The sequence below is a fragment of the Phalangium opilio genome, unplaced genomic scaffold (assembly GCF_054372755.1).
Source record: "Phalangium opilio isolate 3A_F unplaced genomic scaffold, DU_Popi_V2 ptg000011l_1, whole genome shotgun sequence".
Taxonomy (NCBI): Eukaryota; Metazoa; Arthropoda; class Arachnida; order Opiliones; family Phalangiidae; genus Phalangium; species Phalangium opilio.
The window spans coordinates 2777005-2791998 of NW_028324147.1; the positions used below are offsets into that span (position 1 = coordinate 2777005).

General features: G+C 32.7%; 2 protein-coding genes across 2 annotated transcripts; one reads left to right on the plus strand and one right to left on the minus strand.

Annotated features, from left to right (window-relative positions):
- Positions 1 to 3504: 3504 nt before the first annotated feature.
- Jra (Jun-related antigen) lies at positions 3505 to 6648 on the minus strand. Its single transcript, XM_089857951.1, has one exon. It carries the CDS (start codon positions 6224 to 6226, stop codon positions 5237 to 5239), a length of 990 nt encoding a protein of 329 aa, XP_089714077.1. The 5' UTR covers positions 6227 to 6648; the 3' UTR covers positions 3505 to 5236.
- Positions 6649 to 6832: 184 nt separating this feature from the next.
- Positions 6833 to 14828, plus strand: LOC149709842 (mutS protein homolog 5-like). The gene is made up of 20 exons (XM_089860744.1): positions 6833 to 8102; positions 8204 to 8336; positions 8466 to 8555; positions 9746 to 9820; positions 9894 to 10015; positions 10097 to 10206; positions 10282 to 10317; positions 10404 to 10480; positions 11351 to 11428; positions 11505 to 11614; positions 11759 to 11836; positions 11954 to 11999; positions 12078 to 12119; positions 12187 to 12445; positions 12572 to 12704; positions 12801 to 12950; positions 13332 to 13406; positions 13460 to 13597; positions 13662 to 13799; positions 14187 to 14828. Exons 1-20 carry the CDS (start codon positions 8007 to 8009, stop codon positions 14544 to 14546), a joined length of 2346 nt encoding a protein of 781 aa, XP_089716870.1. The 5' UTR covers positions 6833 to 8006; the 3' UTR covers positions 14547 to 14828.
- The last annotated feature ends 166 nt before the right edge of the window (positions 14829 to 14994 follow it).

The window sequence follows — 14994 nt, forward strand, 5'->3', positions numbered from 1 at the left end:
ACACAAACGGTATTAACATAAAACGCTCTTATAGAGGGGTACCATGGATCTTAAAAATATATTCCCTCATAGGGGATAGGAAATCTGAGAGATATCTTCGTCTATGCACAAAAATATATAATAACCTAAGTACGGAACGGTATGCATTATCAGCATAAGTATATAAGTAATATGTTCCATAAGTATGACACTACCTATACTTCTTAATGCTACTGAGAGACTTACAGCTCGAGCTAGTTCGAGGGAGAACGACGGAAGCGAGAATTGAAGTCCTACACTCGGTGGTTAATTAATTTTGCATGCAGGACCAAGTTCCATCTAGGTCCTATTTAGTCTGCATTACTAAGCCCAAATTTGACAGCAGCGCCTCACCAGGCAATCCCTCACTTTACCCTGAATCTATGACCTACCTCACTCACTTCAAAATTACAAGCTCCAGTTTCTAAGTTACCAGAGATTAACAAACTTATATACGGAACATATCTTATGAACTTATGGTACTACATCTAGGCTCGGGTACTAGCTTGTCCCCTTTAGAATTACAGGGTCCGTGTTTAGAGAGGCACGCAGGTGTACAGCCTACCTTACTCTCTCACACACATCTGGCTCAGTAAAGGGAACGAAGCTAGTTGGGGGTGGATTCTAAAGAGTGATAATGGGAAAGATTCGGTTATTAAAGAAGGTGCATTTTTGGCGGCGAACTGTTATGCATGCGTGACTTATTCAACGTTATTCCCATGAAGAAACGGGGCGCGCCGCGAAATTCAAATTAGCCCAGCTCAACTCAAGGCGCTCCCCAAGTACACTATACGGTGCAGTGTAGGAACCCATTTACTAAAACCATGACCATCGCCATATTCTTCCCATCCCCGGGATAGAATTCAAATGAAATGATGAAGATGGTGATGATAAGGGGAGATCCGAGAAGGGGGAGAAAAATATCTCAACGAAAAATCTATCCCTTAAAAGAAATTACCGATAAATCACGCCCGCCTTTAGCCACTGACCCTGCCCCGCGCTTACAGGACGCCCTCTACTACCTACGTAATGCTTGCAAAGTGGAAATATGTTTCCATGTGCTCTAACAGTCAGCGTTTGCCGATTCTGAATTGTATGGATACTTAAGATGGTCTATAGTCTGCAAAATCGTCTCTTAGATGCTTACCATAACCTAAGATACTTTTTAATAAGTTTGGTATGACCAGAAGGGGATAATATAAGAAGTATGACACTCTGTATGTGTATCCTCTTCATACTTTAGTTATGTAACATGATTTTTCCCAGGCTCATGCACCTTTTTGTTTGCTCTGCATTGTTCATCGCGAGATGGCGTTATCTTAGTTTATATTTCAAAATATGGCGCGTATTTTTTTAAGCATTTGGTCTAGTCACGTGCTCCTTTGCGCGCGTTTCTCTGTATGTAATTTAATAATAGGTCTATTGGTCTATTAATTGATCTATGAAGTGGGCTCTTCTCTGAGCGTTAAATGAAGGGATTATTCTATGCACATGGTAGGCCAATCAAAAGGGGTTAAATCAAGGTCAAAGTTTAACTAGAAACCCCAAAGAATTTCACGTAGGAGTGGACACGAATTCCTTTTGAAACACATTCCACTTCTTTTTTCTTTAAAAAAAAAAAAGAAATTTTCAGCGCAATTTTATTTGGCAACTTTTAAAATCACGGTGCCTCGCATTAATAAAAGTCAACTTTGACACCTGTTTGACCTTTTTATCACGATCAGGGTTCATCGTCACCATCTGAATGGCAGATAAAAAGTGGTTTAACTAGTAGAAAAAGGTTTCTTCACGAAGTATATATACATTTTTCTTTTAAACTTAAACCTAACGAGTTTCTATTTTCAAATACTTTCAACTACCCAGAAAAGAAAAAGAAAAAAACTAAAAATTTCTCTAAAATTCGAAGTATTTCTCTTCAGATTAATTTTATTACTGGTTCCGGGGAGGAGGTTTAAAAACGATAGACGTAAACTTAATTTTTCCCCCAAGTCGCAATTTGAAAAGGGAGAGAGAAAAAATATTTAAACAAATATAAAGTCGCACCTGTATAGAATATTTCGCTATTTCTACCACATTTTTAAGTATAAATCGTAAATTAAGGTTTTAAAATACCTTTTTATTATATAAATTATCATTTTACTTCGTTGCTAAGCCTAAATAGTTAAAAATGACCACTTTGAAAGGTCTTCGGATGGACAGATGATGTTTTAAAAGTAGCAGAAAAAAATATTTTAGGCGGCTCAAAATGATACCGGGGGTTTTTAGGGAGGGATGAGACATTTTCCAGACAAACTAGACAGACAGCTTGGCGGCCAGCCACCGGTACACGATTCTTGGAATCAAATGGTGGTATGGTATGGGAAATGAAAACAAATGTATTAACTAATAAAATTTAGGGTAGTTATCTTCCCTGTACACCACCGGTTATGGTTTCACATAACATTCCGAACATAACATTTTATTTTAAAAATTAGAATTAGGCCTAATAAAATTTCCAATTTTCTCTTGGCATCGAGACAGTGGACAGACTATAATTACTACTGATCTAAGTCTCAACGGAATGCAAATAAAAATTAAAGAAAAACTCACAAGATTTGAGACCATTTTGTAGTAGAAGGTTGCCTTTGTGTAGAAGAATTAAGACGAGTTTTGTAATACTCGCTAACGATCTTTGACGTTTGCAACAACACCCAGACATGTTTCTAGAAAAAAAAAAGAAAGAAAAATAAATTTACTTTCTAACATACCGTATAAAAGATCTAAACCCTGTAATTAGGCCTAAATTATTTCTTCAAAAAGTAAATAATAAGAGAATGTGCACCCAAATTTTCCACCCATATGACCCTCACCTCGTAGTAGTAGACTAATTACTTGAAAAAAGGAAGGTAATGTTTGTTATGATTTCTTGAAAGTTAAAACCTTGTTACACTTAACTTACGCGTATTGTTATTTTAAATTTTCCCAATAGTTAAGCCTAATATTTAAATAATAAAATAGATTAAAAATTAGGTCTCGGTTAAGAGTGAGTGCACCACGTGGTTGATTCATGTTTGAATAGGCCTATAAAAAATCGTCTGCAACAAATTTTTGATTTCAGTCAGAGATGAAGGCGCTATCTAGGAGCGGAAACCTGAACTAAAAAAAGGCGCGAAACTTTGAATTTTCGCGCCAATAACGCACCCACTCTTAAAACATCACGTATTGTCACTAATTTCGCAATATTTCAAAGCGGAACTTTGATTAGAGATAAAAACCTGATACTAGGGTATATTTCATTTAACATTATCTTGTTTTTGTTAAAAAAATTCTTTAGCCCTCTTCTAGATTAAAAAATTCCACTGTTGTTATCACTATCGGCGGTATTACAAAATGGGTTATTTTAAGTTGATTAAACTAAATTTAAATTTGAAGGTCATAAGGCTACAAAAAAAAATAAACTAATTACTCTTATTGGAATCCAAACAATAAAAGATTAACTCTAAAACGTTTATATGTTTTCATAGGCAATTTTTATTCATTTTTTTTATTAAATTTTACAAATATCTTGAGCTTTGCATTTTTTTAAAGCATGAAGTAGAAAAATACACATTTTTTACACAATTCTTATTTTTATTTTTATGAAATATAGAAAAAATTGGCAAAAAGAAAAGGCATTTGAATTTCAATTTTTGTTTCACACCTTTTTTATTCAAAAATTTTTAAGGAGCGAAAAATACTTTTATATGATCATTTTATCACAAATAGAGTTCTTGATTAAGTCACAAAAAGGTTTATTTTATTTTATTCTTTTTTTTTTAAATATAGAAAGCTAAAAAATAGATTACTAAGCGTCTTAAGTAAATTACTATTAATTACAAATTTAATTATATATTCCGTCCATTAAGTATAGTATTAAAAATATGTTTTTATTTTAAATTTTAATTTACCCAAAAGTTGTTTAATTTTCATTAAAAAAACCGAATTAATGAAAAACAACAATTAACAATTTATAGTTTGTCAATTATTAATTTATTATTAAGAATATAGCAAAGTAGTTAGTTACCAGGTAAAGTATTGCATATTTTAATTTAATTTAATTTAATTTAACTCTAGTTATTTAAATTTTAATGTTTAAAAAAGTTGGTTGGGACAAATATCAGAATTGTTTTTGTTTGTTTGTTTTTGACTATCACAAAAATACAAAAAAACAACATTTTTTTATAAATTATTGGGACAAATACAAAATGTAGCAAAAATACTCTCGATAAGTGAAATAGTAGGCCTGTTTTTATATTAAATATTAATTTTTCCGTTTATTTTTTTGTAACAAATAGAAAAATTTCAATTTCAATTTCATTTATTATGCGTAAACCCTAATCAGATCTCAATGAATTTATATTGAAAATAGCATTTTATTTTAATTCATTTTAATTATTCTTATATGTAGATATTTCAGCAAAATATATCACAATCCTACTACTTCTATTATTATTATTATTATTATTATCATCATTATTATTAATATAATATTGAATATTTTTTTGTTTCTTACGAAGACTAGAATTTGTTTTATTTATTTATTTTAATGTATTTGTATTTTGTAATAGTTTTTATTTTTTTTTTTAAATTTTAAAATTGTCAACATAGATTCTTCCTAATTAATTTGCATATTAATATTAAATTATTACATAATATGTAAAAATTTTTAATTTAATTTAATTTAATTTAATTTAAGGCATATTTATTTAATATTATAAAAAACATTTACATTTAAGGACTAGCTTATATGCCACCAAATTAATTAATTAATTAATTAATTAATTAATTAATAATTATTTTAATTTAATTATAATTAAGGTTCATTCACTCTTGTGCAGTGCAGGAAGACTGGAACCTTTTAAAATTAAAAATTTAATCTAAGTTGACAATTTTAAATTAATTAAATCACGCTGTAAGGCCCTTTTTATTAATTAAATTTAATTTAATTTTTTCTTTTTAGCAAAAATTTTATAGCCACCATTTATTCTAATTTCTAAAGACATCAAAATTTGGCTGCTGTTAAATCTCTTTTTCTTTAAAACACTCAAAAGTTATGGAAATATAAAGTAGTTCACGATCAATGATTTTATATTATTTGATAAAATGTTTTTTTTTTTTTTTTTTTTTTTTAATGGAGGGATGATAATTCTTTTCCGGTGAATTTATATTAATAAATGTTACAAATCTTCTAATTCCTTTCCTAAAAAGGGTTGGACATCATTATGTGACATCCACTTTTGGCATGTTCCATCACTTGCTGCTTCAATTGACAAACTTGATCTCTTAATCTCGAAGCAACGGTGCTAAGTTCACTATTTTCTCCTTTTAAAAGACGGACTTTCTCTTCCAAACGAGCGATACGTTCCAACTTTCTCCTTCTACATTTGCTAGCGGCAATTCTGTTTCTAAGTCTCTTTCTTTCCAACTTAATCTTTTCTTGGTTTTCCATGTCAATGGGAGACAACGGAGGTGAACCTCGTACGCTGGGAACAGTTTGCGGCTCTTCTTTAATTGTTGGAATTGTATTTAGAAAGGAACTAGAGTTCGGGATGTATAAAGATGAAGAGGAAGAAGAGGTATTGATGCTTGAGGAATAAGAAGGGGGAATACTGGATAATGATGTAAGGCATCTTGTGGAATTCACCGCAACACTCTCCGAGTTCCGATTATTGCTTAAAGCAGCGGTTGAAATAACGGTAGAGTTATTAGTAGAGCAACTTGTTTGAGCTAATGAAACGGATTGTCCTTGCGGTGTCTGAAGAATGGTGTAATTTTCACCCCCCATGGTGATAAACTCCGGGATGATTATATTATTCTCTCCGTTACCGTTAACATTGTTATTACCATTAGAATTTCCACCCGATTGGTGATGTAATTGAACTAAAGCATCAACAAACCCTCTCGCGTAATTTTCTTGTTCTTCAGTGACATTTTTAGGGAACAAAAACTGTGTTGGAGTTGGGGTTGTTGTTACAAGTCCATTTTGGGCAATAATTAAACGTTCCAGCTCAGGGGAAGCCAATTTGAGCATGTGCATATCTGGGCTCGTGAGCAAAGTGGTGAATTTTTGCTTTTTATTGGGGTTAAGCTGCTTGGAGTTATTGTCAAGGTCAAGTGTCATAGTTCTTTTTAACATCTTGATCTCCTCTTTAGATCTAAACTGAGGATCGTCGTAAAACGTGGTTTCCATTGTTTCAAGAAGACAGGCACCTTATATATCGGCCAACACCTAACTTTGAAACAAAAAACGTGGAAGGCAGGCGAGAATTTTCGGCACCAACGGTCGTTATATTAACGTAGTAATCGAAGATTTACGACTCCAACTTGTCTAGACGGGTCCCTTGGCTTCGATGGGCAACTTTCCACACACGACACGGGAGTCTCTTGGAGAATCCAATCAAAAACTTGGATTCCAAGGCTTAGCTTCGATGGATGAAATTATCGCGATTAAACTTAATCGTACGTATTTAATTATATTAAGGCTCTTTTTGACATAAACTGATTGAGTAAACCGTCTGGCATTAAAATACTTTCGTCCCTAACATTGAAAATTTAAGTTAAATTCGTAACACAGACGATTATCAACGCACCACACTCTCGGATAGCAGTAGCGAACTGAGTCAGCACCTCGGCGCCTCTCTCACTTTTTAACTGGTGACTCACGATTTGGAGTACCACCAGTATACAGGGGTTCAGTGCATTTGCGCGAAAGTTGTTTTAAGCGCGGTTTTTCTGGGAACTAGATAACAGTACTACTAGCGACACCATTTCTTCTGACGTTTCAGTACAAGAGGAAACTCTACTAACTACGAAGAACCGACGCCAGCGCCGCGTTTCGCGATACGATTGGATTCCATAAAGAGAGCTCGCCTTCAAAATGTACCTGGCTTCGCGCGGAAAAATAGGAGGAGTCTTTATACGTCACACAAGGCGAAAATAGAAATGACTCATTATTACGGGCGCCGATTGGCTTCGTATGACATCACCGGAAGAAGTAGGTGGGTTTTAGCTGGAAGACTATAAACCCTACCATTGACGTCACAGCTTCCGATTCCGAGAAAAAGTTAGAGGGAGAGAGATAAGAACCAGAAAAATACGCGAATTTCGCTGGCGGCAGATATAAATCGAAACCGCCGCGTAAAATTCTGTCAAAAAAACAAATTGTATAACGGCTGATTAGGCCTTTTATGTTCTTTACCGCATTCTTGAACTGATTCTATGAAGATCTGAACTTTGGCTTATGTTCAGCGCTACTCTAGAGAGTTTGGCGCCAATTTCATTTCTGATAACTAGTTAGGCCTAATGAACTTAACTGGAAAAGATAGTCCTAGATTGTTAATTTAATAAGTTAAAAATAATAACCCCGATTTATTAATTAACGAGTGAGACTAAATTTAATTTATTCTAGATCCGCGTTGACACCCACATAGCGTTTATAAAAAGAGGAAAAAAACACGAAGTAAGCAGGGTGGATTTTTCAAAATCTTCAAGAAGTAGGCTTAAGTGTTGCGAGTACAGTTATTTTAAAACTTACACGTACATTTATAAGCGTGGGTAGTAAAAGTTGTACTAGACCCAACCACCCGCTTTAGGCTCTCTAAGTAATTGTAGTGTATTTTTTTCTGGTAGTAAGATTATAAAATAACATATTCCTATAACAATCCTGAAACTCGTTTTTGACACACTTGTTGTTCAAGGTTTTCGAGAATTTACGGTACGTTAAATATTTTACGAAATTTACGTCATTCTAAGAAACCGTAGTAGCCTCTACCAACAGCACGCGAGATTTCGGGGGAAAAGGGTATGATATTCGGAGAAAAGATTCGTTCCAACTTGTCGGGGCCGGAAGGGGGATTTTTCCGGAATTTATACTATCTTTCCATAGAAAAAGAACTCCTTAATCTTTTAGCGGTAAATTAAGGGGGGTGTTTGTTATTTTTTTCTTTCTTTTCATTTTTCTTAGAAAAAGGATGGACTTAAGTAGTTCTATTTCGGAAGCGGCAGCTAGGCCATTACGAGAAATAAATGATGATAGTTCTCTAAGCTCTAGCGTTTTGCAAAAAGAGGTGTTTATGCTAAAGAATTTAGCCAAAAATCTCTTCTTTATATTATATTATAACCTTGAGTTTACGTTGTTTTCCTCATTACTTTCCATTGCATTTGACAGAAAAACATATTTCTATGTTTGTCATGGACAGGTGGAAAACTCGGAGGGGCTTGCTACGATTCGGAAAATTGTGTTTTTCGAATTTTTAACGATAAACTAGAATCGTCCGACGATTTTTATATCACGAAAAAATGTAAATGAGGCATATGGGGTTGATTGAAACCTACGCAAATATTTCGTTTATACGGTTAACTTGTTTTTCTTTTATTTATTTTTCTTCTAATCCCGCATTCTCTCTCTCTTTCTCTCTTAATTATAAAAGTATGCCAACAAATAGAGCCGACTAATATCGTGATAAGCTCAAATGCCGATGAAAAATGGAGAAACGCGATTAAAAATGATATTTTAAAAGGTTAGGTTATAACCCTGGAGTAGTATTTCTTTCTATTTGGTTTTAAAAGGTCTACAGATTCATGTTTTGCAGACTCTCGAGAGAGTATTTTCTTGAGTTTATTTTCAAATATTTGCTTTAACTTTCTCTTTCTTTTTTTAAAAAGTTTAAATAACGAAATAGTAAACATTTCATACTTATTTATTCCAGACACATGTATGTATGTATATAGTAGACTAAAACAAGTTTTAGCTTCTACACTCTTGTGTGTACTGTGTAGCTAACCAATATTTTAACTTTACTTTCCTTTCCTTGCAAATAATACTTCTACATATTCCTATATACTTTTGGTTTTTACATATATATCATATACAGGATGTTTTTGATAAGTCTGAAATATAAATTAAGGGGGATGTTCTTGGTTATCAGAAACACCCTGTGTACTTTTGAAGCAAGTTATATTGGATGTTTTAAAAATATATTTTATTTATTTAATTGAATGTGTGTTGTTCACAAAGTCAACAGTGTGACGTATGTGTGAACATAGTAAATCGATACAATAGGCATGTTACGGAAAGACACTAAAAGAGTACAGCAGTATAATTCGGAATAATCCTAAATAAACAAGTCTAGTATATTAGATTAGTTCGTAAGTAGATAATTTTATCGCATTCCATACAATATATTTAATATATATATTATAGACTATAGATAGAGGGATTTTTAAACAGAGGGGGACGTCACTCTTCTTGTACTTAAATAGATGATATGCGGGAAAGTGTTGCCAGTTATTTGCGAGTGCAATTGTACCGCTATCTACAACAGAAAGAAAATCTTGCAGTATTCTGTTCGATTTAGTTTCATTTTAACTAAAACTGTCTAAATTTTATAAATTTTTGGAAAAGTACCATAGTGGCGTGCCTCTTAAAGCTTTTTAGACCATTTTATGATTATTATATTATTTGATAAAACGTTAAGTACTTTCAAAACAAATTACAAAATCAGTATTTCTTTTTCGTATTATAATACCTATAAATAAACCTAAACATTTATTATATAATACGCTTATAAACCGTCAAAACAAAATATGAATCTATAAACCTTTGTTGCCATGAATTTATTCATACAACCCGTGAATAAATTCAATGATATTACGTAAAACTAGAATATTACAAATTAAAAACTATAACTAATAATTTTGAAACTTCAAGATTTTAACTTAGAAAACGAAGGTTCCACTACAACAGATAACGAAATCGTAACCATTATTCCTAACAAGGATTACGGTAATTTTTAATGAGGATTTTAATTAAAATTAATTAATTAATTGAGATTAGTTTTGGGGTAATTATTAAATAGTATTCCAAGGGGCCAAAAACCGACTTGAACTTATAAACCTGCCTCAAATGCCTAAGCTGGTTTCAAAAACCGAAAGAGACTTATATTTCTCATCTTTTTTCAATTTTGAATGCATTAACGCGGTAAATACAAAGTTCTTAGGACTTATTTGGGTTCTAGCTATATCAGAAGTAAATAATATGAAGTATGTAATACTTCTTTAGATAAAGGCAGCAGGGGCCTTACTAAAGAATCTGGACAAAATGAAAGTTAATATTGAATTAGAAAACGATTGCCTTTTTGTTCCTATTTTGGCTATTGAAGTCATTAATTTGTAATTGCTAATTATTTTATTAGTATTTAATTAATATGAATTTAAAACTAATTGGTTAACTTATAATTTAAAAAGGGAGGATTTGGTTTTCATCGATACAAGAACATACGAGTACGTTCAGTTTGCATCAAAACACTTCTTAAATGACATATTAATTAATTAAGCATTATATTTAATTGTAATTAAATTTATTTTAGCGTTCTTCAAATATTTCACAAATCATCCCATCCCTCGGCTTATAAGATGTCAAATAAAGAGGGTCTTAGCTTATACGGTATAAATTAATTAGGATTAGTTTTAATTACAATTAAAACTATAGCCCAAAACCGTTAAACTACAATTAAAATAATTAATTTAAATACCATACGCAATTAGGACTTTTAAACCGATGTCGCACGACATTAGGCGCCAAAGAAATGCGGTATTATTATATTTTCTTTTTTTGGTTTCGAAATACTGCCAAGCTTCTCAAATACTATAAAATTAATTTATTCACAATTCTAGAAAATACCTATTGAGACCCACAAGAGATTTGACAATTTTAGAGTCCCGTTTAGATGCAATTGAATATTTCAAGGATACCAAACATTTGGAAACCACGACAATGTTGGAAAACCATGTTAAAAATGTTAGAGAAGTTCTGGTTAGTTAATTTTTTAACTATTATAGTCCTAAACTATTTCTTAGTTATATTAAATTATAATAATTATAAACAGAATTTTCTAAAACGTATGAAAACTACCGATCTCGCAATAAACGACTGGAAATCACTGTACAAGGTATTATACTTTTGAAAATTGGGAAAAATAGACCAAATGGCCTACTATAATAAAGTAATATCAATTATATTTAAGTATTTTAAATTAATTTTAGACTGTCTATAGCGCCATAGTAATTGGAGATGCAATTAGATCAACAAGAAAAAATATACCATTATTTAAAAAAGTTAATTAACTTAATTTAAATTAAATTAATTTTTAAGATATTAATGTTAATTTTAATTAAACTAAATTGCTTCTAAAAGATTTCGGAAAAATTTACGCCGGATTTGTACCGCGTAGCTGGCGTTATTGAAAAAACGGTAAATATATTTAAATTAATTAATTAAAATTAGTTGTGGAATTTAATTAAACTTAACCACGAGATCAGATTGACTTTGAAGAAGCCGCTAACCAACATCATTTCTGCGTTAAACCAGGAATAGATGAAAATTTGGATGAAAGTAATTATTATTATTACAAACGCAAATAGAGAAAACGGAAAGTAAGTCGACAAATATTTCGTAAATAATTTTTTAGAGAAACGGTTATACATGGGTCTACCTAACTTAATGTTAACAATCGCTAACCAAGAGTTAGAGAATTTGGACGAAAGTATCCAAAGTTGTACAGTCCACTATATGCCAAGGGTAACTAATTAATATACATAACTATGACTAATTTTGCCCCAAAAACGGACACCCCCCTCCTAAAATCCTAAACTGTACTTCGATATTAAGAATTTAGTTAATGCTACTATGAATATTGAATATTCCAATTTATTTCCTTCAAAGCTTGGTTACTATCTATGCATTCCTGTTAGTCAACAACTTGTGGAAGATAATTACCATATACCTAATTTGAATTTTTTGGTAAATAATTATCTATAATAATATATTTTGAAGTTACACGAAATTTAGTTGACGTAGTCTTTTAGCGGCTTGCACGTAAGTAATTTTAATTAATTCTTATCTAATTTGCTAATTAAGTTTCAACACGATGGCAAAGCCAATTATAAGAGTGCTAAAACAATCGGTAATGATTTAAATTAATTATCAGAATTATATTACTAGGTTAAAATAATAACAAAATAATGTAATTAATATTATATAGAATTGGATATACAATTAGGAGATACTCATTATGAAATTAGAGGTCATTTTATTATAATTAAAAAATAATTAAAGAAATTAGGGACTTAAAATTAAGTTTTTAAATTTAGACCGTGAAAATTTCATAATGGAAGGTTTACAAACCCTTATTTTAACATTATCCCAAACTCTACACGATGTAGTGTCATGTTGCGCCGAATTAGACTGGTATAACTTTACTTCAACTTATTTATTTCTGGTGGTAAACGATGATTTAACTAATTTCAAGGTCATTTTTAGTCTATTAGCTTTAGCATCAGTTGCTAAAGAGTTCGACTACGTAAGACCAAAACTAGTTAAAGATACAGGGTTAAATATAACTAAAAGCCGGTATGGTACAATTTAATAAAGAACCCATAAAGTGCTGAGAACATATCAACAAACGTTCTCAAGCCTTTAATGGGTTCTTGGTTAAAGTATGATGACTGGAGAATATTAAATATTTCCGCGTTTAAGTCATCCTCTACAAGAACTTTTCGTGTCGTCTTTCGTTGACAATGATATCATAGTCGGAGGGAATGAAGATCCAGGGAAAATAACAATCATAACAGGACCCAACGCCAGTGGGAAAAGTGTTTATTTGAAACAGGTGATACCACAATTAGGCCTAACTCATCAAACATTTAAGCAAAGGGGTGTCAAAACTCTACCTTCCTTCCACCTAAGAATTTATTTACTTTCTCAGGTTGGGCTTGTGGTATTTATGGCGCATGTCGGTAGTTTTGTACCAGCGCAAACCGCGGAAATCGGTATAGTCGATGGTATTTTCACTCAAATTCATTCTAGCGACTCCGTATCGAATCATTTATCAACGTTCGCGATGGATTTAAATGAGGTAGGGGTAGTATCAAGAGCAAACATAAGTAACGCGAAGTGAGGCTGTAATGCGTGCATCTTAAAACAGGAATCTTCGATGTAACTAATTGGGGGAAAGACTGGGGGGTAAAACGTAGACCACCCGCGATGTTTCAGAGCATTCCTCCCCCATTTATAGCGTCCCACCGGATCCGAGTCGTAATACAGTTAGTGTGCCGATTTTCCTCAGATTACGCATCCCCCCTCCCATCATCTTTAGAGAGAAAGTGATCCAAGACTCGGGAGTATGTTGTAAACATCATACTTTCAATCACCTCATTGCCTCCTCACTTTCCGTTATCTCTATTTACCTTTGCTATTTAAACGACATTGACATTCTCATATTTTTTGGGACTTTCAGATCGCATTGAGTTTGAACAACGCTAGAAGCGAATCTCTGGTCATTATTGACGAATTTGGTCAAGGAACCGACGGGGTACGTCTTAAATATGTTTACATAATTGGATAAGGGTTTAGAAATAATTTTAGGATGACGGTTTGGCCTTATTGGCTTCGACAATAAACTACTGGATTCGAAACCAATACTTAACACCCATGGTGTTCGTTTCGACTCATTTTCATTCCCTTCAAAATATGTTGGCATTGAATAATATCGTTAAACGCAAAGTAATTAATATTAAGGTAAATTAGCGTAATAGATCGATCATTAGAGATTAATCATTTTGAGCAGACAATGGAAATTTTTGTAAACGACGGAGAAGAGGTTTTTCTCTTCAAACTAATTGATGGTATTGCCGATAAAAGTTACGCCCATCGACTCGCGGCCAAAGCTGGTATTCCTCAAGCCGTCATACAAAGAAGTTTGGAGGTAAGAACAATGTTTTAGTTTCATTTTGTAATTAGTTCTATAGTTGCGGTGTTGAGTAAGGTTTGCTTGACCTTTCAACTTTGAATCGTCAATGCTATAACCTTAAGCACGTTCTGGTGAGTGGTGAGGTCACACCCTCCTATCTTTTACACCTCGGTTTTGGCGACCATATTGGTTGGAAGTCGTTAGCTCATGCCATACAATTTGACGTAACGTCCCAGTAGCTCCACCCCTTTCAGTACCACTCTATACTGTTCACGGAGGTTGAGAAAATAAGCTTTCAAAAATATGTTCCTCCCTTGAAAACCCATTGTCATTTAAAAATAAAATAAAGAAACCCTTTGAAAACATTAAAAAGTGATAAAGAAAGCACACCTGTTATCTCAGGTAACAGAAACCTTAATGGATCCTAACGAAATCCCGTCAGTTTTGCGGAGCTCATCGTTGGAAGAAAGCATAAAACAGTTAAGCAAAGTTGTTTTCCTCTCCGACAAAGTTATCTTTATCCTCATCACACCACTTTATTTTTCTTCTCTCCGCTCTCTGTTCTGGGCTTTATTTTTTCCACCTGATGACAACAGGTGCGACGCTATTTGCGCAGCTCTGTTAGACTTCGATCCTGAAGTAGGAGACTTGACAGCTCTTTACCGCGCCGTAAACCTTTCTAGTTCCATTCCGGAACAGTTTACCACTCCCCCAAATAATGGATTGGATGAAGAAGACCCTCATCCCAATATGGGAACTTGAAAAAAAAATGTATTTTTTTCTTTTTCAAGATTTTTCTGTAATATTTGTATAATAAACCGTTTTTCCAAAGATTTTCTGTAATATTTGTACTATAAACCATTTTTTCCAATATTTTTCTGTAATATTTGTATAATAAACCGTTTTTCCAAAGATTTTCTGTAATATTTGTATTATAAACCATTTTTTCCAATATTTTTCTGTAATATTTGTATAATAAACGTTCAATAAAACGTTAAGTTCATAAAAGAATTGTCGGGGTTGTCACAAAAGTTTCATATTCAAATTCCCTAACTAATCCCCCCGAGTTTCCCTGACCTTTTTAGGTCAAACGTTGTCAATAATAACAAAGTATACTTTTAAGAATAATATTAGTTTATATTTATCGTTGCGTTCAATTCAACGTTGCAATGCAATTTTCTTAAACCCCAAGAAATTTCCCGACTAAAGT

What these genes read in the sequence shown, in the direction of transcription:
- Jra (XM_089857951.1), bottom strand. Translation starts at nt 6,226, where the DNA reads ATGGAAACCACGTTTTACGACGATCCTCAGTTTAGATCTAAAGAGGAG.
- LOC149709842 (XM_089860744.1), top strand. Translation starts at nt 8,007, where the DNA reads ATGGACTTAAGTAGTTCTATTTCGGAAGCGGCAGCTAGGCCATTACGA. An exon ending in CTAGCGTTTTGCAAAAAGAG is followed by an intron (nt 8,103 to 8,203) that starts GTGTTTATGCTA and finishes TGCATTTGACAG; the next exon opens with AAAAACATATTTCTATGTTT. An exon ending in TAAAAATGATATTTTAAAAG is followed by an intron (nt 8,556 to 9,745) that starts GTTAGGTTATAA and finishes TGAAACTTCAAG; the next exon opens with ATTTTAACTTAGAAAACGAA.